The 23931-nt window shown below is 39.6% G+C and overlaps 1 protein-coding gene across 2 annotated transcripts in view; it reads left to right on the forward strand.

Moving 5' to 3' along the window:
• Positions 1-23931, forward strand: part of LOC126272120 (TBC1 domain family member 31) — a 281818-nt gene that overhangs the window by 125924 nt on the left and 131963 nt on the right. For both annotated transcript variants that reach the window (XM_049974719.1, XM_049974720.1), the window contains 2 exons: positions 19801-19973; positions 20065-20205. In XM_049974719.1, the coding sequence (XP_049830676.1) occupies positions 19801-19973; positions 20065-20205 (314 nt within the window). The remainder of the gene's footprint in view (positions 1-19800; positions 19974-20064; positions 20206-23931) is intronic.

The raw sequence follows: 23931 nt of genomic DNA on the forward strand, positions 1-23931 counted from the left end.
ACTAAGTGTCATTGAAGATTAACACATTTCATGAAACTGATTACAAGTTCACCAGCAGTCACTGAAAAACGGTCATTGAGTTTCAGAAAGATCTTCTGGAATCAAAATTTAGATGAAACTCCGTACACTGTTCAAGTTGTAATATGTGTTAATTCATCTCTGATATAGTTTTTGACACAGATCTTGCCCATCTTGTAACCTGCCACAGACTGACTGAAATGTTTCCCAGCAGCCTCCCTTTTATAAGAGTACAATAATTAGCAGTACATTCAGTTATCGTTGCTTGCTGTCTTTTTACAAATTACGCTTCAAGATTTGTACACCAATTTCTACATCTGAAAGATGATGTCTATTCAAATTTCTAGACCAAGTGAGGTGGCAGAGTGACTAGCACACAGGACTTCCATTCAGGAGGACAACAATTAAAACCCACATCCAGCCATCATGAGTTTGGTTGTCTGTGATTTCCCTAAATCACTTCAGGCAAATGCCAGGATGGTTCCCCTGAAAGGGCATGGCTGACTTCCTTCCTATTCTTCCCTAATCTGATGGGACCGATGACCTCGCTATTTGATCCCCTGAATCAACCAACCAATCAAATTTCATGCCAGTCACATAAGAGTGGCACTAGTTGCGCTGCTACGAGGGTGTGAATCAAGTTTGCTTTAAATACACACTGTAACAGTTGTGAGCATTAGTTATCTTGAAATTGGAAATGTTGAGTTTATGTTACTCAAAAAGATGACAGAGGTGCCATTGTCACCACCTCACTGAGTGTGAATGACGTCATGTAGTAGGGCTATGAGAAGCTGGATGTTTGTTCTGCAGTATTGCCAAAAGACTTGACACGAATGTAGCCACTGTACATGATTGCTGGGAACGGTGGTCACAGGAATGTTCTGTCACAAGACCACCAGGCTTCAGATGGCCACATGGCACTACCGAGATGGAAGACCATCAAGTTCGGTGTATGGCTCTGATGCATCGTACTGTCTGTAGGAAGCAATTTTAACCGCAGTTGACACAACAGACTGTTACAAATCTATTATTTCAAGAACAGTTTTGAACCAAACACACTGTTGCATGCATTCAACTGACTGCAAACAATTGCCATTTGCAACTTCAGCAGTGTCAAGCAAGTGCTTGTTGGAGGGCAGGGTTGTGTTTTCCGGTGAAAGGTGGTTCTGCCTCGGTGCCATTGATGGCCATGTATTGGTTAGGAGGAGGCCAGGTGAAGGTGTGCAACCAATCTGTCTGTTGCCTAAACATACTGGACCTACATATGGAGTTATGGTCTGGGCTGCAATTTTGTATGACAACAGGAGCACTCTTGCGGTTTCCCATCTACCCTGACTGTAAATATGTATGTCAATCTTGTGATTCAACCTCTTGTGCTGCCATTCATGAACAGCATTCCAGGGGGTGTTTAGCAACTGGATAACTCAACATGCTCTACAGAATTTCGACGTGTTACCTTCACCTGCTTGATGACCAGATCTGTCTCCAGTCGATCACATATGTAACATCATTGGATGACCACCCTACAACCAGCATTAAGCATCCCTGTATTGACTGACCAAGTGCAGCAGGCATAGAACTTCATCCGACAAACTGACATCTGGTACCTACGCATCGCAAAGCATGCATGTTTTCATGCTTGCATTCAACATTGTTGGTGGTTATTTTAGTTATTGATGTACCAGCACTTTGCATTTGTAATGGCTTATCTTGTGCATACATTAATCTGTGCCCTTGTGATGTTAATCACTTAAATATGGTAACCAGACAATGTGTTCTCTACATTTCAGTGCTTTACATTAATCTCTTCTTTGGTATTGCATTTTTTTCTGTCATTGTATCTATGAATAACTGAATAGTGGAACAAGATTTGTTTGACTGAGGACTTCTAGATAAAACAATAACTGTGATTGGATTATGCTGTCTAGGTTGCCAAAATACGGGATTCTATTTTAGTAACAATGTTTTAGATAAGAATGCTAATTACTCTGGAACTAATTTCTAGCATTATCTGTGCAGATACTTCACTTATTTCTGTAGACTTTTAATCTGCTTCAGCTGAATGTTAGGAACTGGGTAGATATTTACAAAGGAACAATGGTAATGAAGTTTTAAATTTCTGGTATTTTCCCATTAGTACAGTTCTGTGTAATCTGGTTATACTTACGAGTACCAATTAACCAAAAGAATGTAATGAATAATAAAGTTGGCCAAACCCAGAGCTAACTTTCAAGATTTTGGGTACTGTGGAGATGCCATAAAAATAACACTAGTGGAGATATTTGCAATATATATTTGAACCATGGATATTGCTGTTGCTGGGGAGGTTTGCATGCCTCAGAAATACAGAGAGCCATACCATAGGTGCAACCACAACGGATTGGTATCTGTTGAGAGGCCAGTGTGGTTCCTGAAGCTGGGCAGCAGCCTTTTCAGTAGTTGCAGGGGCAACAGTCTGGATGAGTGACTGATCTCCCCTTGTAACACTAACCAAAACGGCCTTTCGAACAGCTGAAAGCAAGGGGAAATTACAACTGTAATTTTTCCCTAGGACATGCAGCTTTACTGTATGGTTATATGATGATGGTGTCCTCTTGGGTAAAATATTCCGGAGGTAAAATAGTTCCCCATTCAGATCTCCGGGTGGGGACTACTCAGGAGGATGTCATTATCAGAAGAAGAAAAAGCTGGTTTTCTACAGGTCGGAGTGCGGAATGTCAGATCCCTTAATCGGGCAGGTAGGTTAGAAAATTTAAAAAGTTATATATAGTGGGAATTAGTGAAGTTCGGTGCAGGAGGAATGAGACTTCTGGTCAGGTGACTACATGCTTAGAAATACAAAATCAAATAGGGGTAATGCAGGAGTAGGTTTAATAATGAATTAAAAATAGGAGTGTGGGTAAGCTATTACAAACAGCATAGTGAATGCATTATCGTGGCCAAGAAAGACACGAAGCCCATGCCTACCACAGTAGTACAAGTTTATATGCTAACTAGCTGCGCAGATGACAAAGAGATTGATTAAATGTCTGATGAGATAAAAAAAATTATTCAGATAGTGAAGGGAGACTACAATTTAATAGTCATGGGTCACTGGAATTCGATAGTAGGATAAGGAAGAGAAGGAAACATAGTAGGTGAATGTGAAATTGCGGTAAGGTAAGAAAGAGGAAGACACCTAGTAGAATTTTGCACAGAGCATAACTTAATCATAGCTAACTAATGTTTCAAGAACCATGAAAGAAGGTTGTATACATGGCAGAAGCCTGGAGATGTTGGAAGGTTTCAGATAGATTATATAATGGTAAGACAGAGATATAGGAACCAGGTTTTAAATTGTAAGATATTTCCAGGAGCAGATGTGGACTCTGACCACAATCTATTTACTATGAACCGTAGATTAAAACTGAAGAAACTGCAAAAAGGTGGGAATTTAAGGAGATGGTACCTGGATAAACTGACAGAACCAGAGGTTGTGGAGAGTTTCAGGGAGAGCATTAGGGAAGGATTGAAAAGAATAGGGGAAAGAAATATAGTAGAAGAAGAATGGGTAGCTTTGAGAGATGAATTAGTGAAGGCAGCAGAGGATCAATTATGTAAAAAGACAAGGGCTAGCAGAAAACCTTGGGTAACTGAAGAAATATTTAATTTAATTGATGAAAGGAAAAAATATAAAAATACAGTAAATGAAGCAGGCAAAAAGGAATACAAACATCTCAAAAATGAGATTGACAGGAAGTGCAAAGTGGCTAAGCAGGGATGGCTAGAGGACAAATGAAGGGATGTAGAGACATATATTACGAGGGGTAAGATAGTTACTGCCGACAGGAAAATTAGAGAGACTTTTGGAGAAAAGAGTAACACGTGTATGAATATTAAGAGCTCAGATGGAAACCCAGATCTAAGCAAAGAAGTGAAAGCAGAAAGGTGGAAGGAGTATACAGAGGGTATATACAAGGGTGATGTACTTGAGGACAATATTATGGAAATGGAATAGCATGTAGATGAAGATGAAATGGGAAATATGATACTGCATGAAGAGTTTGACAGAGCACTGAAAGAAAGTCGAAACAAGGCCCGGGAGTAAACAACATTCCATTAGAACTACTGATATCAAGATTTATGAGAGAGGTGAAATACCTTCAGATTTCAAGAAGCATATAATAATTCCAAACCCAAAGAAAGCAGGTGTTGACAGATGTAAAAATTACTGAACGATCAGTTTAATAAGTCACAGCTGCAAAATACTAACACGAATTCTTTACAGATGAATGGAAAAATGGTAGAAGCCGACCTTGGGGAAGATCAGTTTGAATTTGGTAGAATTGTTGGAACATGTGAGGCAATGCTGACACTACGACTTATCGTAGAAGATAGATTAAGGAAAGGCAAACCTACGTTTCTAGCATTTGTAGACTTAGAAAAAGCTTTTGACAATGTTGATAGGAATACTCTCTTTCAAATTCTGAAGGTGGCAGGGATCAAACACGGGGAGTGAAAGGCTATTTACAATTTGCACAGAAACCAGATGGCAGTTATAAGAGTGGATTGACATGAAAGGGAAGCAGTGGTTGGGAAGGGAGTGAGACAGGGTTGTAGCCTATCCCTGATGTTATTCAATCTGTATATCGAGCAAATAGTAAAGAAAACAAAAGAAAAATTCAGAATAGGAATTGAAATCCATGGATAAGAAATAAAAACTTTGAGGTTCGCTGATGACACTGTAATTCTTTCAGAGAGAACAAAGGAAATGGAAGAGCAGTTGAACTGAATGGACAGCATCTAGAAAGGAGGATATAAGCAAAACGAGAATAATGGAATGTAGTCGAATTAAATCAAGTGATGCTGTGGGCATTAGATTAGGAAATGAGGCACTTGTAGTAGTATATGAGTTTTGCTATTTGGGGAGCAAAATAACTGATGATGGTCGAAGTAGAGAGGATATAAAATGTAGACTGGCAATGGCAAGGAAGGCATTTCTGAAGAAGAGATATTTGTTAACATCTAGTATAGATTTAAATGTAAGGAAGTCATTTCTGAAAGTATTTGAGTGGAGTGTAGCCGTGTATGGAAGTGAAACATGGACGATAAATAGTGTAGACAAGAAGACAATAGAAGCTTTGGAAGTGTGGTGCTACAGAAAAGTACTGAAGATTATGTGGGTAGCTCACATAACTAATGAGGAGGTATTGAATAGAACTGGAGCAGAAGAGAAACTTGGTAGAACATGTTCTGAAGCATTAAGGAATCACCAATTTAATATTGGAAGGCAGTGTGGAGGATAAAAATCATAGGGGAAGACCAAGAGATTCAGAAGGATTTAGGTTGCAGTAGGTACTGGCAGATGAAGCTAGCACAGGATAGAGTAGCATGGAGAGCTGCATCAAACCAGTCTCTGGACTGAAGACGACAACAACAACAACAACAACAATATATTGTTGGGTCTTGAGTCCAAAGACTGGTCTGATGCAGCTCTCCATGCTACTCAATCTTGCGCAATCCTCTTCATCTCGAAGTATCTACTGCAACCTACATCCTTCTGAATATGCTTAGTGTATTCATCTCTTTGTCTCCCTCTGTAATTTTAACACTCACACTTCCCTCCAGTACTAAATTGGTGATCCTTGATGCCTCAGAACGTGTCCTATCAACCGATCCCTTTTTCTAGTCAAGTTGTGCCACAAATTTCTCTTCTCGCTAATTCTGTTTAGTACCTCCTCGTTTGTTACGTTATCTGCCCATCTAATCTTCAGCATTCTTCCGTAGCACCACACATCAAAATTTTCTATTTTCTTCTTGTTTACACTTTCTATCGTCCAGTGTTTATTTCCATACTAGGTTACGCTGTATACAAATACAATATACATTTTATGTCGAGTCTGCTTCAACCACTATCAGTTATTTTGGTGCCCAAATAGTGAAAATCATTCATTACTTTAAGTGTCTCATTTCCTAATCTAATTACCTCAGCATCACCTGATTTAATTTGACCAAATTTCATTAATTTGACTAAATTTCATTAATTTGGCTTCATTCCATTATTATTGTTTTGCTTTTGTTGATGTTCATCTTATACCTTCCGTTCAAGATAGTTGTCATTCCATTCAACTGTTCTTCCAAGTCATTTGCTCTCTCTGACAGAATTACAATGTCACTGGCAAACCTCAAGATTTTTATGTCTTCACTTTGGATTTTAATTCTTATTCCAAATTTTTCTTTTGTTTCTGTTACTGCTTGCTCAATAGGCAGATTGAATAACATCGGGATAAGCTACAACTCAGTTTAGTTCCATTTCCAACCACTACTTCCCTTTCATACCATTTGGTTTCTGTACAAATTGTAAATAGTCTTTCGCTTCCTGTATTTTACCCCTGCCACCTTCAGATTTTGAAAGAGAGTATTCCGTTCAACACTGTCAAAAGCTTTCTCTAAGTCTACAAATGCTGTAAACATAGGTTTGCCTTTCCTTGACCTTGACCTTGCCAAGGTTGGAAACTACCAGTTTTTTTCCATTTGTTTGTATAGAATTCATGTTAGTATTTTGTGACTGTGACTTATTAAAATAATAGCTCAGTACTTTTCACACCTGTCAGCGTATGTTTTCTTTGGAACTGGAATTATATATTCTTTTTGAGGTCTGAGGGTATTTTGCCAGTCTCATGCATCTTGCTCACGAGATCGAAGAGTCTTGTCATGGCTGGCTCTCCCAAGGCTATCAGTAGCTCTAATGGAATGTTGTCTACCTCAGGGGCCTTGTTTTGACTCAGGTCTTTCAGTGCTCTCTGAAATTCTTTACACAGTATCATATCTCCCATCTCATCTTCATCATCTTCCATTTCCACAATATTGCCCTCAAGTACATCGCCCTTGTGTAGACCCTCTATATACTCTTTCCACCTTTCTGCTTTTCCTTCTTTGCTTAGGACTGGTTTTCCATCTGAGCTCCTGATATTCATACAGGTTGTTCTCTTTTCTCCAAAGATCTCTCTAATTTCCCTGTAGGCAGTATCTATTTTACCCCTAGTAATATACTCCTCTACATCCTTACATTTGTCCTCCAGCCATTCCCACTTGGCCATTTTGAACCTCCTGTCGATTCCATATTTGAGTCGTTTGTATTCCTTTTTGCCTGCTTCATTTTATATTTTGTGCTTTCATCAAATTAATTCAATATATTTTGTGTTACCCATGGATTTCTACTAGCCCTCATCTTTTTACCTACTTGATCCTCTGCTGCCTTCACCATTTTATCTCTCAAAGCTACCCATTCTTCTTCTACTGTATTTCTTTCCCCTATTCTTTTCAATCCTTCCCTAATGCTCTCCCTGAAACTCTGTACAACCTCTGGTTCTGTCAGTTTATCCAGGTACCATCTCCTTAAATTCCCACCTTTTTGCAGTTTCTTCAGTTTTAATCTACGGTTCATAATAAATAGATTGTGGTGAGAGTCCACATCTGCTCCTGGAAATATCTTACAATTTAAAACCTGGTTCCTACATCTCTGTCTTACCATTATATAATCTATCTGAAATCTTCCAACATCTCCAGGCTTCTGCCATGTATACAACCTTCTTTCATGGTTCTTGAAACATTAGTTACCTTACACTGTATTCCTTTCCCCTGTTTTTGTCAATTGTTACCTAATGCTCCCTCTGAAATTCTCTACAACCTCTGGTTCTTTCAGATTATCCAGGTTCCATCCCCTTAAATTGCTACCTTTTTGCAGTTTCTTCAGTTTTAATCTACAGTTCATAACCAATCAATTGTGGTCAGAGACCACATCTGCCCCTGGAAATGTTTCAAAATTTAAAACCTGGTTCCTAAATCTCCGTCTTACCATTATATATTCAATCTGAAAACTTCTGGTGTCTCCAGGTCTCTTCCATGTATACAACCATTTTTCATGATTCATAAACCAAGTGTTAGCTATGAAAAGTTATGCACTGTGCAAAATTCTATCAGGTGCCTTCCTGTTCCATTTCTTACCCCAGTCCATATTCGCCTACTACCTTTCCTTCTCTTTGTTTTTTTTTTTTTACTATCGAATTCCAACACCCCCCCCCCCCCCCCCAATGACTATTAAATTGTAGTCTCCCTTAACTATCTGAATAATTTCTTTTACCTGATCTTACATTTCTTCAATCTCTTCATCATCTGTGAAACTAGTTGGCATATAAACTTGTACTACTGTGGTAGGTGTGGGCTTTGTGTGTACCTGGCTACAATAATGCATTCACTTTGCTGTTCATAGTAGCTTATCCGTGTTCCTATTTTTTTATTCATTATTAAACCTACTCCTGCATTAACCCTTTTTTGATTTTGTATGTATAACCCTGTATACATCTGACCAGAAGTCCTGTTCCTCCTGCCTCCAAACTTCACTAATTCTCACTATATCTGACGTTAACCTATCCATTTCCCTTCTTAAATTTTCTAACCTACATGCTCGATTAAGGGATCTGACATTCCACTCTCCAATCCGTAGAATGCCAGTTTTCTTTCTCCAGATAATGAATTCCTTCTCAGTAGCCCCCACCTGGGGATCCGAATGGGAAACTATTTTGCCTCTAGAATGTTTTATGCAAGAGGATGCCATCATCATTTAAACATACAGTAAATCTGCATGCCTTTGGGAAAAATTCTGGCTGTAGTTTCACCTTGCTTACGGCCATTCACAGCACCAGCACAGCGATACTGTTTTGGTTGATGTTTGCGGGCTTTCAAATAATAAAATGTGATGTGATGTGGTGTGGTGGCCCTCAACTACGTACCCTCAGACTCATAGAGTTGAAATATTAAAAGTTTTGGCTGGTTTCATTGTCTAGCCGCTAGGATACATAGTTGCTGCATTACAAGCCAAATATTGCTGAGTCTACACTATACAATATGAATATACACATTAATCGGTTGGTCGAAGGTTCCTATCACTAGGCAGTTGCGAATTTTGAATTTTATATAGAAATTTATAAATGAAACATTGCAATTAAATAAATTTTACAGGTACTATTTTAATGACTTGAAATGATGAGTACGATAGCAAAAGCACCTTTAAGAATGCCCTTTATTACTGTAAAATACTTATTGGTGCAATTAAAAAAATATTAGTTGAATAACAGGGAAACAATAGATTCCTACTACACGTAATGAGTTATGAATAACAACATAGCTCGTACTTCCAAATGCGTACTACATTTTCACTGCAGAAGCCACAGAAATCTAACAAGTACACAAGTTGGCACTACAAAACATTTCTATCTCTTGCAACCATGTGCAAACTGCTCCACTCCAAGTCTTTCCCTTGACCATGTCTCTGTCGCACCATACCGTCCAGGACCCTCTGTGTCCTGTGCGACTATCTCTCACGCCGCACTGTCCAGCACTCTGTGTCTTCTCCCATACTGTGCAGTACTCTCCGTGTCCAGTGTGACTGTCCCTCACGCCACCCTCTTCAGAACTCCCCCTCCATTCACTTCGGTAGTCATCTCCATTAGTAATGACCGCTTTGATTGGCGATAGCACTCCATCATGTCTCAAAGCCAACGCACACTCACTAACGTTTTGAAACACATTTGAAATATTGGATTTACATTTACATAACTTGAAATTAAATAAATATTCATTTGGCTGGACCATAATACGCTCTAACACACATTATTAAATACATAAACAAATCAAATGAACATATAACAAAGGAATAGAAACAAAAGGTAGACCAGTTGCCTAATGTTTCTGTGCTTTTTAAAACACAGTAAATATTTGACCAATTTCTTCATGAATAGTATATATCAGATATAAACAAAGACATAGGTGAATAAATATATTTATAAGCATGCTGCTACCGTTTTTTCATGTGACTGTGGAGTACTTATGGCCTGATGCGATCAATAGTCATCGGCCACTTTGACCTCCAATAACTAGTGTACTATTCAAGTTACATGCCTGTAATTTATACCAATTTATGTTTACACTAATAGCTTTCTAAAGACACGTCGATCGACAAAATCGAATGAACCATTTAGATTTTGGAAATTCATTGCTAGGCGTTCCTTGTATAATTTACGGTCAGATACTAAACTTTAAACTAAGAAAGATATTGAAAATCTGATTACACCATCAGAATTGTCGTGCAAATAATGGTAACGTATATGTTTCTTTTTAAGTTATCATGACTCCTTGGGGTATTATTAATTTCTATATGAACTGCGAAATGTCTGCCATTATGGTTTCTCAAAGTCCACCATCTTTGGTACTCTGGGCATGTCACCTTCATCGACACAATGTCACCATGGAATTCCCAGCCACACTGTCAGCCTGGACCCTGGCTAACATTTGGCACCACGTGGCCGCCAACGAGCCGCGGCCTGTCGAGAGGTCCCAGCACGGCCACGCCAACTCCAAACTTAGAATATTTTCAGGGCGCCATAACTCGCTCGTTACCTCACATGTTACAAGGCCAGTTCAATCACTCATCCAGACTGTTGACCCTGCAAGTACTGAATGGCTGCTGCCCCGCTTCAGGAATCACACATTTGTCTGGCCTATCCGTTATGGTCGCACCTACAGTATGGCTATCTGTATTGCTAAGGCATGCAAACATCCCTACTAACAGCAAGGTCCATGGCTCATGGGAGGATATATGTATTTGCCAATATATAGTGCTGCCACGAGCCATTTGTTGGAGGGAGGGGGCATCTATAGTTCTTGTTTTTACGGTGTAAGATCAAAAAGTCAGCCTAGCTTGTCACGATACTTTTGAACACTGTGACTCAAGCCCTCTACTTGACTCAGTCAGTGATCAGTTCTATGAACAATGCTGCAGATCGTGAGCTTTGTTGAAATTCTGTGAGCAGAGTTGGTCTTCTCAACCTTCTCTGACGGATGCCAAAAGGCATCATCAGTTCCATTGTGTGCCACAATCTGCAGCTTGTTGCATCTTGTTCCCTCAACAGCTGCTGGAACAGCCTCTTCAGCATGTTGAATGACACTCCTAAGTGTTCCTCCCCTTTCCTTGTTGACATTTCCCAAAAGAGTACCATTATTCATCGTATGCTTGAAATGCTGGCAATTGACAGATCATTTTTTTTTTTTTTTTTTTTTTTTTTTTTTTTTTTTTTTTTTGCCTTCCTCTGAAGGATACTTCAGGCTTCTTGGCAGATGAAATGTGTGACACTGGCTCAGTTTGTTGCATTGGGTGACAGCATCTTCTTTTGTTCAATAAAGAGATGGGTTTAAAAACTGAGTTCTATCTAATCCTTCTCTTCCCTGTATGTGACTTGTAGACCTGTCCTCGACATGCCACTCAAAATTTAAGATGATTGGTGATAGGTTCTGTGTTACATGGAGGAAACAGTGTTTACAGAAGGTCCTTTAGATGTCCGGTACATGTCTCTCTTCAGTGTGCACAACACACTCTTATCTGCACTTTCAATTGCATGATGGCAAGGAGGGCAATTTTCAGCTGCTTAGGAGCAGCAACCAGCTCATCCTGTTCTTGAAAACGACATTCACTGTGGGTTTGCAGTATGATTGGAGCAAAGTTTTTCTGAACGGTAAACAAATAATTTTAAACTAACTTTGCTATTTCTCTCTTAATTTCAAAATATGTTTTGATACAAGTTTTAGAAATTCTGTGTAAGAACTGACATTACTAATAGTTAAGAAAGTTATTTTCCATTGTAACAATACAAGAACTTGAGACAAAATTTTCTCATATCCTGAAGTTAATTGAGTCTTGCGGTCTTTTATTGTTATGGCTGTGCTCACTAAAAGACTCAAAAATTGCACAAGTTCATTGCAAATGCAGACAGTTTACACTGCCATCAAAAGGCCCACCTTAATGCAAGACAATACAACGGTTATAATATGAGCATAACAAAGTAATATGCTGTAGCAGTCAGTATAGCTAAAACTGCATTACATTAAGCTCTCAACGCTTTCTTAGAAGAAAATGGTTAGGGAGCAGGAAGAGGTGAAAATATTGCAGTAATCATGCAAGTACCTACACAGCAATTTAGGGAAAATGATTTTTAAACTATGTATTGTAGCCAAAATTTGTTAAATGGACAATGGTAACTCACAACTGTAGATTTGCATAACACTAGTAAACACCCAAAATTCTCAGAAACATTAATTCATGTAGGTGTAAACTGAACTAAGGGAAACAGTTTCATGAACTGGGCTGCTACTGCCAAAATTAGTAGAAAGTTCAAATGTGGTTTACAATGGTGAATGAATTTTATGTTTTACAGAACTCAGCAATTGAAAATACACAAGATATCCTGATACACAGACACAATGTTTGATACAGTCAGTGAAAGATAATGGGAAAATGACTCAAATAGCATGTTTAAATTCTGTGCAAAATGTTTGTCTCTATATTTAGAAAATAAAATTATGTGATATGTAGTCCCACTCACATACAAAGAAAATACCAGAAGTCTGCATAGACAATGATGGCAAGTAAAACTGCAACAGCTTGAAAGCTGCATACAACAAATGTCAGATTGGCGTGAAATGTACTGCATATGTGGATATATATGTCATTAGCATTAAATCGCAGTTGTACAAAGTATGTGGCAGTAACACTTTCTACATTCTGTGTGTTAGGAAATATTTTGCAGCAGGTTTCTCATTCAGGAATCACATTTGAATGTTGTTTGTTCATGAGAACAACATACCATGCCTCTTTAAAATATTTACCAGCTCATGTTGCAATTCAACACCGGCAGGGTCATGGCTTGTTGAGACTGTTGTTTAATGTTCCACAATATTATTGCTCATTTTGTTCGATATCCCTTGACTGTCATCAAAATGTGCAATTGATTAATGCAGGAGAGCTATTCCCCTATGTGTTGCAAGATGCCAATGGGCCCGGATGACTATATCCTGACAGGACAAACACATTGTTTACTTGGCTGTGCAGGATTGTACAATGCTCTCACATACATTCATTCATGACATGGGCTCATTAGCAGCAAGACAAGTAACCACAAATACATTGACACAACACCTGAAGCGTCACTGAAAGTCAGAATAATGGTCATTGTTGCGACTTTACTTAAAATGGCAACAGAGAGCAGTGTGCTGGCAGTGGAGATTGGAATGGCACCACATGATCTTTTCAGTTGAGGTCCAGTTCTGCAGATAGCATCACAGTAATAGTATCAATGAGTGAAGGCTTGGAGGAAAATGAATGTTGCCAGATTATTTACTACTTCATCATTCTGGCGAAGCACCTGGCTTGATGGTATGGGGTGCCACCAGGTAGACAATATGATCACTTCTGGTTTGCATAGCTGTGTAATGACACAACAATCATATCTCTGACATGTAAGGCCAACGGCTGTATATCACAAGCAATGTTCAGAAAGTAAGTGTACTAGATTTTTACATTTCCTCAGAAAAATTGTGTTTGAAAATAATTACAGGTTATTGTTGAAACACCTTTTGACAGTTTTTTCACATATCACCACCCTGTTCGGTGCATGGGGTGAGCAGTGATAAAAGCTTCTTTATACCCTCCTCAGAGAACTCTCCTGTCAGTTCCTTCCCCCACTTCAGAACATATCTCTGCACCTGCTCATTGGTTGAAAATTTAATTTTACTCATGTGCTAGCAGGGAGGTGAAAAGAAGATAATCTGAAGGCACCCTGTCAGCGAAATACAGTGGGCGGTTCAACAAATCCCTTGCTGTTAAGGCTTTATGAGGACAGGCGTTGTTATGCAACAAGCACACTCCTCTCATCACCATTTCTCTCCTGTGGTTCTGAATGCTCCTTTTGAGTATTGTCATTATGCATTGATGGCCTCTCCCTGAGGCAGAAATATGTTCAAAAGTTATGCTTTTCGATCCCAAAACACTGAGGCCATAATGTTTTTGCCTGAAATTGTGATTGTAAATTTTTGGCACCTCGGGAATAGGTATGATGCCTCAGTGACAACTGTTTTTGTCTCAGGTGTGTAATGAGCCACCCATGTTTCATCTCCAAATCACAGTAGACCTCAGAAAATCTTCACCTTAAAAAAACGCAGCCCATTATGGATACAGCAAACTTACTTTCTGAACATGCCTTGTATCTTCAAGGACTTTATAGTGTTACATTTGACTAGATAACACAAGATCACATGTCGCTCATGTTGTCCTACCCTATCTTGAGACAGAGGGAGTTTGATTGTTGTCTTGGCCAGCATGTCTCCAGATCTTTCACCCACTGAAAACATGGATTGCTGAGAGGCTAGAATGCTTTCACATGCCGACCACTACAGTTCATGAGTTCAGGCGTAGAACTGAAGTTGCACAGAATGATGTACCCCATATCTTCCCCCTCCCCTCCCCTCTGCCCCCCCCCCCCCCCCAAGTTCAATTCTGTGTTTGCCTAGGTTAGAGCAATTATTGCTTCCATAAGTGGCAACTCTGGGTACAAAATTTTGCACTGTGTATACCTATAAATCACCAACAAATCTGATCATGTATTCTCCCAACTATTCTGTATGTTATGTCAGTCAGATTTCTGGGTTTGGTGTTGCCTTGGTATTGCAGTTTTAATGACCAGCACTGGAAATGTAAATAAAGAGACATGAAATGCATGAATTACCCAATTTTTTTGACTCATTCGATCCTAGCATGCCTGCAATGAACAACATTGTGTCTACTTACCAAACTAACAATATCAAAAATCATGGTGCACAAAAAAATGTGTTGTCTTCATACTGTGGCCAGTTACACAAATCTGCTTCTGTAGTTTGTAGTATGTGCATTTATTCCCCAAGAGACAATTCCATACTGGAGATCCAGCTGTACTTAAGGATAGTATGTAACTATTGGACACTTACTGTTACCTCTAATGACAAGACTCTAAGGGTATAATGTGTTATCAAGTGATACGGTGCAACAGTTGAGATGCTGGACTTATTCAGGAGGGCGACAGTCCAAACTACCATCTAGTCATCCAGATTTAGGTTTATGCTGATTTCCGGTAATTGCTTAAGGAAAATGTTGTGGTGAACCCTCAGAAAATGTCATGACATTTCCTTCATTAATTCAGTCTTATACTCAGTCTTGACTGACCACATTGTTGACAGGATATTGAATTCTATCTTCCCTGTCTCCCTTTTCTGGTGTGCTGATGACATTTTCTTTACTGGTGTATTTGTCTGTTCATTTCACTTGAAGTGAGAGTGATGTAAACACCAGAGTACATACTGTTTGCTGATCAGAATTTGTTCATTTCGTGTTGACAAATTGTAAGTCTTTGTGAGTTTCATTTGCTTTCTCTTCAAGGAGTTATAGTATTTTATCTGTGAATACAGCATTGCTATCTATTTTTGCAGGTTTAATGATGTATGTAAAGAACATTACTGTCATAAGCTGCTACCCTGTAAATATTTTGCATTAATTCTTTATTGATGTAAAGAATGTTTCACTAAAATGTTTTCACCCCCTGCAGGTTTGGCGGCTAGACTAGGCCTGAAGTATTCTTGTCTGTCATAAGAGGCAAGTAAAACGAGTCTCCTACATTGCAGTTTGTTAAATTATGGTCCCCTTTTAGGGTTTGACCTCCAACTTGCAAAATTCTACAGAAGTGCAGGCCATTTCAGGGAGGAAGTCTTACATGGTGTATCATATAACCCTTGTGCACTGAGGTCTTCTGCACTGATTATTGCCAGCCGCTGTGGCCAAGAGGTTCTAGGCGCTTCAGTCCAGAACCGCGCTGCTGCTACGGTCGCAGGTTCAAATCCTGCCTCGGGCATGGATGTGTGTGATGTCCTTAGAATTACTTTAACCTAACTAACCTACGTCTAGAGGACTGATGACCTCAGATGTTAAGTCTCATAGTGCTTAGAGCCTCTGATTATTGTCATACCTCTGCAACTCCACCTGGTATCCAGCTATCTGGACAAGGACGCCTTAGGGGATGCATATTCTACATCAATTGTTCGCTGTCCTCTTCAGTAACCATGATAGTACTGGATTTTTTTTGCATCAAATATCCAGCGTGGTAGCCAATCCATCGTGGAGGGGCAGTCATGTACCCACTTGGTTGTAGCCCCCCTGACAACAAAGGGACGACACTGCTGATACTTGAGCTGCAAACTCCCCGTGTATGTGAAGGAGTAGATGCCCATCTACCTGGGGCATCAGGACTCCCAGCAATGACAATCCTGCCAAGTGGCCTATGTTGAGGCTGGATGGTGCCATTGGGGAGAGCCCCTGATCAGAGTGGGTGACATCAGGGTGGATGACCTGCAATGAAGTGGACCAATTTGTCTTTGGTGGCCAAATGGCTCCAGCAGTCTCTAAGAAAGGAAGGCTTGATTTCAATGCTGAGAAGTTTGACTCCAAAATCGTTCCCCTCCCTTGCGACACCATTGGAGGAATGTAGGGCTACAGAAAAAACAGAGCTTTATTCGCCTGGTACTTAGTTCTCAGCAGAACTGATGGGGACTCCTCTCTGGCTACAAAGCCTCTATTTTTTGTTGACAAACTAGAGAATAAGTTTGGGAAAGTGGCAACACTGTCCAAAATGAGAAATGGGTCATTCCTGATTCAGACAGCATCCCCAGCCCAGTCACGGGTGCTGCTTGCCTGTGACAAGTTGAGTGATATTCCCATTTCTCACTCCCCATAAAAGCCTAAACATAGTCCAGGGGATTATTTCCCATCGAGACCTCCTATTGTTGTCCAATGGCGAGCTACGCACCAGTTTAGATCAACGGGGTGTTCACTTCATCCGGCGTGTGTATAGGGGACCGAAAGGTAATAGGGTCGCTACCTGTGCCTTCATATTGACCTTTGAGGATGATTCGTTTCCTGAGAAGATCAAGGTGACAGTGTACCGATGAGACATAAAACCATACATCCCTCCCACTAAGCGGTGCTTTAAGTTCTGGAAATTTGGGGACATCTCGTCCTAGTGCAATTCCAGTGCTACTTATAGAGATTGCAGACATCAATTGCATCTGAATACTTCATGTGCCCCTCCTCCTACCTGTGTCAGCTGTGGAGAACACCACTACCCCTGCCAGCTGGACTGCTCGGTTCTTCAAAAGGAGAGGAAGATTATGGAATATAAAACCCTGGACAGGCTGACTTAAAAAGAGGCTACAAAGAAATATCGCTATTTGAAACCAGTTTGATTGCTGTTGTCATAAGCTGCAGCTCCAACTGTCCCTTTGTCTGTGCTTCCTATAGTGGGTCTCCAAGGCTACTCGACTACATCCCCCCGCCCCCCTCCTTGGTGGTTGGGGGCACATCTTCTGTTACTCCCAAAGCACCTACTTTGGGAGCAATGCCCCCCCCCCCCTCCTCAAACACTGGGGACATTGGTGCTCCCCCCAGCCGGAGAAGCAACAGCCTCCTTTGCTAGTCTCACATGGAAGGGGTCGCTTCTGACTCTACCTTCCAAGGTCTCCACCCACACCAAAGTGGACTCCACTCACAACTTTATCTGGATGTTCATTTCCATAATGCTTTTTAGGACTGGTTTTTGTCACCCACTTGACTTGGTTCCTCCATCTTCATCGTTTAAGCAAAAGTGATGGCAGCATCTTAACACTCCTCATTGCCTGAGTGGCACCAACTCGGGTGCAGATTATACTGGTGTAGCTGTTCACAGCCCTTGTACAGTCCCATCTTGACTATGGGACCCTGGCGTGTGGTTCAGCATCACCCTGTGAACAGCCTATGTGTGGGAGCTTGTGTTCCTCCATTGCGGATCTGGTGACAACTGCCTACCAATTATTCCGGACACATTTGAAGCTTGCCTAAACATCCAAATCACTGTCTCCTTTTCCATAACATAATGATCCAGCTCCTGCAACATCAGCCCATATTGGGGATTACAATTTCAATGTGTGTCTGGTACCTTCTCACTGAACCCGAATCTTCCCTCTACCACCTCTCCTCCGGGTCCACTCATTTGCACCTCAGTGGTGTATACCTCGACCACAGCTTCGTCTAGATCTGTCACAAGTCCCAAAAGGCTCTGTTCATCCTGTGCCTCTCTGCTGCCCCTTTCTCTCTATTCTTGATGCCCCCAGGGTTCAGAGGTAGTTTACATGGATGGCTCAGTGGTTGACGGTCACATTGGGTTCGCTTATGCTCTTGCAGGACATAGCGACTTACTGTCTGTGCCAGATTGCTGCAGTGTTTTCACTGCTGAGCTGGTAGCCAGCTCTAGCATTCAAGGTAGCCATTACTCTCGCTGTTGAGCTACCACAGTTTTGAGTTTTATCTGTGTAGGGGTTTTTTATAATTCTATTTCATGGTGGGCACCTTGGCCTCCCCCAATGGCATTTTAACTCTTCCTCACTCCTTCTGGCTCTGTCTGTTCGACTTGGTGTTTGTCGTTTCACCATCTGTGTTTCTCTTGCCTTCTGTTTGTAGTATTGAGATTTTAGTGTGTTAGTGTGCTGGAGAATAGTTAGCTCGTCCTTTTCTATTTTTGTGATCAGCAAACCCAGGCCATCTGTTTTATAGTTTAACACCTTGTATCTATGTTTTCAGTTTCGGCTTGTTACTTTCATTTTCTACTCCAATGTGGTTACACACATAGTTTAATGCATTTTGTTCCTTCCCCAGATTACAGGTGATAGGATTCTTTTGCAGTATGGTTTTAGTCCAAGACCTGTGTGATTATCTAAAACAGGACTGATAATCTTGCACTTTAGTCCATTTAATCAACAAACCATCCAACCATCCATCCAACTAAAACTTTTGCTTTATTTGCTGCCTCTGCTTTTTCTCCTGGTTGTCTTTTGGATCTGTTATTTGTCACTCATTTTTGTGCATGGTATTCTGACTTCTTTATTAGTATTTTGTAGTCACTAGTGTGAGAAATCTTGGATGATCTAAAAATGTGCCTCTGGCATCATCATCCCTCTGCAGTCCATTAACTACTCCTCTTGAAACGAACTTATCTCCACTTAAGAGATTGTATTTATTTAGATAATACATTAGTTACTCTTTCATAATTGCTTCTGTTATTTTAAAGAATGATGACATCAGAGAGAAAGTCCTGTAAATTTGTCTTCAATTTATTTCCCCACTAGAATTATAACTTGTGTTTCCTTGGACACACTCACGTTTAACTGAGACTTGTATTAGCTTGTAAATTGTCAGTGTTTTCTACCGTTTCACAATCTGACTGTATACATGTGCTTGCTAACTTCTTTAATGTCTTCACTGTTTTCTTATCTTCATTCTCTATAGTTAGTATTGTCATCATCATAGTATTATGTTGCTTATGAATATAATAGAGGGAAACATTCCATGTGGGAAAAATTATCTAAAAACAAAGATGATGTGACTTACCAAACAGAAGTGCTGGCAGGTCGATAGACACACAAACATACACACAAAATTCAAGCTTTCGCATCCAACGGTTGCTTCTTCAGGAAAGAGGGAAGGAGAGGGAAAGACGAAAGGATGTGGGTTTTAAGGAAGAGGGTAAGGAGTCATTCCAATCCCGGGAGAGGAAAGACTTACCTTAAGGGGAAAAAAGGGCAGGTATACACTCGCACATGCACACATATCCATCCGCACATACACAGACACAAGCAGACATTTGTAATGGCAAAGAGTTCTGTTTTTGAGAATTTTTGTTATAACTTCTCTGCTATAAAGGAGGAACACCAATTCACAAGAATTATTGGTTTCTGTGTATCATGTATTGTCTTGCCACTGTTCTTTGTCTGCCAGCACTTAGCTACAAAATTATTTGTAGCAATAGCTGACTGAAGTAATATTATCCTTTTGTATTTATTGAAATAATATTTTTCCAGTTAATTGGTGCCAGCGCTGGTTTGAATATTTTCCTTTTCCGCCTGTTAATGTTCTAACTATGATCGAAAATGTACTGAGTCAACAGGACAATGAATTGATGTCTTGGTTTTACAAACATAACATTACGTCACAGACTTATGCATGGCCTCTGTTAGAGGTAGCATTTTCTGAGGTATGTTGTCCCTAAGTATATTAGCATTATTCATACGTACAGTATTATATTCAATATTTTACATGTTGCTCCCCATTTCCTTCTGTTTAAGGTCCTTTCAACTTCAGAATGGCTACAGTTATGGGACCACATTTTGTCTAATGAGCCATCCTTTCTGTTGATAGCAGTTGTAGCGTACAATATAGTTTTCAGGACTGCTATTAAAAGTTGCAAAACACAGGATGATTTTGAGGTAGGTTATATTTTGCTATTCAAAATAAGGACAAAAATTATTTGATAGTATCATAATTAATAGGTGTAACATGTTCACATGTAGATAAGGCATTTAAAAAAAGGCAGAACAATATAATTTAAGAACTAGAATTCAATCTCCAGGACCTTTGTAGGAATAGAAAGATACTAAAATTTGGAAAAAAAAGTAGTTATTCGGTTAAATTCTTAAGGATGGAAATCAGACCACAAAGAATATTGCATGAGACCCAGATGCCTAAGAAATGTATAATTATATAAAATGGAAATGTTACTTGAGACAGCTGTTAAAACTACAAAGAGAAATAAAGTTTGACCAGTTCCAGCATTTAGGGGAGAGAACTTCCAGTGCTACAATAGATACAGAAACCAATATACAACTTTTTGGAATTATAACTGTGTTCTGTAGAAGGGAAAATGTGATTGAGTGGGGGAGTTTGGAAAAGAGGGGGTTGAGAGGCCATGCCACTCAGATCCTAAGTGTGTTACGAGGGGGATAGGAGGCAAAAATGATGTTCACAGATGGTCAAAATTAGTTGACCAGAAAACTCTGTTAATATATGATAAAATTGACAGAGTGGTAAGTAAAGATAGGAAAGTTCTAGCAGAATGGAAATAATTTAGGAATAAAGGAGATGACTCACTGAATAACAGAAGCATTGAGTCATTGACAGATGCGTTAAGTCCTAATTATTCTTAAAGTATTTACATAAAAATCAATGCACTAAGGAACAGAAATAAAAGGAAATATGAAGACAGGGCTAAATAGAAATGAGAGTAGATAATAAAATTCAAATGTGAATATTAAAATATAGAAATAAATAAAAAGCATATATGTATGTTTCAAAGGATTAATTTATTTAGTTAATAGGTTTTCAGCTTATGAAGCCATCATCAGACTTCCTGTAGAACATACAGAGTATTGTGCTTCACTTTATTAGTATGTTCTTGAACCAAGAAGCAGTGGAAGAAAGATTTTTTAAATACATTTATTCAGTATGAATGACAGTAGTCTAACACAACAGATCTTAAAGTATCTCTAGAAGCAGAAATTAAAAACAACCTGAATCCAAGAAATTAGAAAGAATTTAGAAATACAGAACATATAAGCATAAGAAGCAATTGAGAGAGATGTTAAATTTAAAAGGATTCCAATGCAGAACAGTAAGAAAACGGTGAGAAGTGGCCTGAGGAAAGAAAAAAAGGCATGATGAAAAGATGAAAGAAAACGAAAAGAGAAGAGGAAAAGGAACTGAAATAGTAATGTGGCCACCAGTGAGAACCAAGAGGAAATGGGATTTAAGCTAATGAGATTGCATTCTGGAGGGTAACAGAATGAGAGAATATGTAGGAGAGCAAGTTCCCATATCAAGAGTTCTGGGAAAGGAGTACTCTTTGGAGTACCCAAATGCCCATTGTAGTAGAGGAGATACTAAAGTCTTGTAAATCATGCTATAGAAAATGTTCATCAACTGGATGTCCTCAAGAGGGTCAGCTTTTCTGTGTCCATTTATGCATTTAGCCAGTTTGGTGGTGGTTATGCCTGTATAAAGAACTGTGCAGTGAACATGTCAACTTGTAAACAACAGGAGTAGTTTTGCTTATTCCCCTGTCATTAATATTGACTACTACAGTGAGTTTCTATCATCTATTGTACTTCTCCCATCTGTTTTACTCTAGGGGTGTGTCTATTTTACACACATTTCATTTATTCGTGCCATCAGCTTCCTTTTCCTGTCCCTTTAATATTTGTAACCGTACACACTTTCAGCAATGTTTTAGAGCCTACACAAAATAACTTGACCCACCCACAGAAATGTGTTCTCATCCTGAGTGCTGGGCAATTTCATCCAGTTGCTATGAAGAGGTGGCTGCCTCAGTTGGCTAATGCTTCTAGCCTGTGTGTTTTGGCCATTAGGAGCAGCCACCTCAGTTGTTTACATTATGATTTTCTTAATTGTGTCGGCATTTGTTGCATTGTTGGTTGCACTGCCATAACGTGTCAATACAATTGTTTGCAGTCTCACTAGCTATAACTTAGAAGTTCTTCTGAGTAGACTTCATTGAATGAACTCCACCTCCCCTAGAAAAGTCCTCGGTGGAATAACCACAATATGAATAGATTGCTACTCATTACATAGAGGAAGTGTTGACTGATTTGGTTCTTTAGTCCAAATATTTCGAGACATTCAAGCTGCGTTTCATTTTCCTACACTGGTGCATTCTCTGACTGTGTTGCAACTCCCAGCTGCCATTCTTGAAAATTGCAATTGGGCACTTCCCTCGCCAGTCTGCTCAGATCTATAAAATGCGCGCACAAGCACGCACGCATGCACACACACACACACACACACACACACACACACACACACACAAAGGCACAAAGAAACAGCTACCCTACAGTGCACACAATGTTGAACGACCAGACAACTGTCATGTCCCTACAGTCTCAAAACCAAAACACTGTGCTCCCAGCTGATGCTAATATTCAACATCTTATGTATGAAACAGTCACTTCTCGCTTTCAAAAATAACTCTGCGTGCAGTAGACAGAATATCAATGCCAAAATACCAGTCTTAACTTGGAAGAAATCAAGCCCACTCATATAATGAGAATCAAAATTACTAATAGGTTCATATGAATATTCTGCTACTATTAATACTGAGAATGAGAGTAATGTTGGCTCCCACAACAAGCCACATCATTAATTAACTCTCCAAGTAAAGAACGTGATTGCAGTTATAGGTAATGTTAATGTCCATTTACTTTTTGTTCACTTGAGGATGTTCTTGATACAGATGTGTCGGGCTGTGCCCTACATCCTCCTGTATTGTGCCACATGCGAGTTCAACAAGAAAATAATGATGTTTAGGTCAGGAAAATGTAAAGCTTCAGTGGAGCAAAAGTAATTAGTTCAGGAGACCATTTCTGAACACTTTATTCCCCATGAATCAACAAAAATGGTTCTGAACCATTGCATTACATCGTTATATTAGATGGTACCCAGCAAATCTATGAAGTTATTGTTCTACCCCTAACAAAAAAAGCTATGCTCCAATAAACTGTTGTTGAGAGATATATGGGTGGTATTCTTCTCTATGCAGCTTAGATTTCATGAGTTGTTTTCCCTCTTGTTTCTGACAAGGGACTCCCTACCTGGCAGTGGAAATTTCCCCAATGATGTTGGCAGACGATGGTCTGCTGGACCCTTTTGTCAGATGCTGAGATGAATGGTGGCGTCCACTGAAGTATCTGCTGCTGCTTCAGCCAGCTAGCATCATAACATGCATCTGTCACAGTTGACAGTCACCTGTGTGTATCTAACGCTTCTCTTCGTAGCAATAACCAGTGTCACTTACCAAGACTTCACCTAAACAACCTCAGATCAATCTCTATAATTCCACTCTTTGATAAGTCTGAAATGTAATTTATGTGTTTATTCCATCTCATTGTGTAATGTATCCTCCATGGTTGCATGTTTCATTAATTTATCTGCTATCCAGACCAGCTTATAAAAATCCGGATATCTATGCTCTTTCTCTTTCTAGCAGACTACTTCTCCTTGCAGGATTTCCAGTGCTAGAGGCTGAAAGAAAGCTGGAATCTTTGTTTGTTGTACATATTGAGCAACAATGCATTGAACTGATTGTCATTAGATATGTTTATTGCAATTGTATCACAAATATTTTGATACGAATATCTAGTACA

This window comes from Schistocerca gregaria, chromosome 5 (assembly GCF_023897955.1).
Source record: "Schistocerca gregaria isolate iqSchGreg1 chromosome 5, iqSchGreg1.2, whole genome shotgun sequence".
NCBI lineage: Eukaryota > Metazoa > Arthropoda > Insecta > Orthoptera > Acrididae > Schistocerca > Schistocerca gregaria.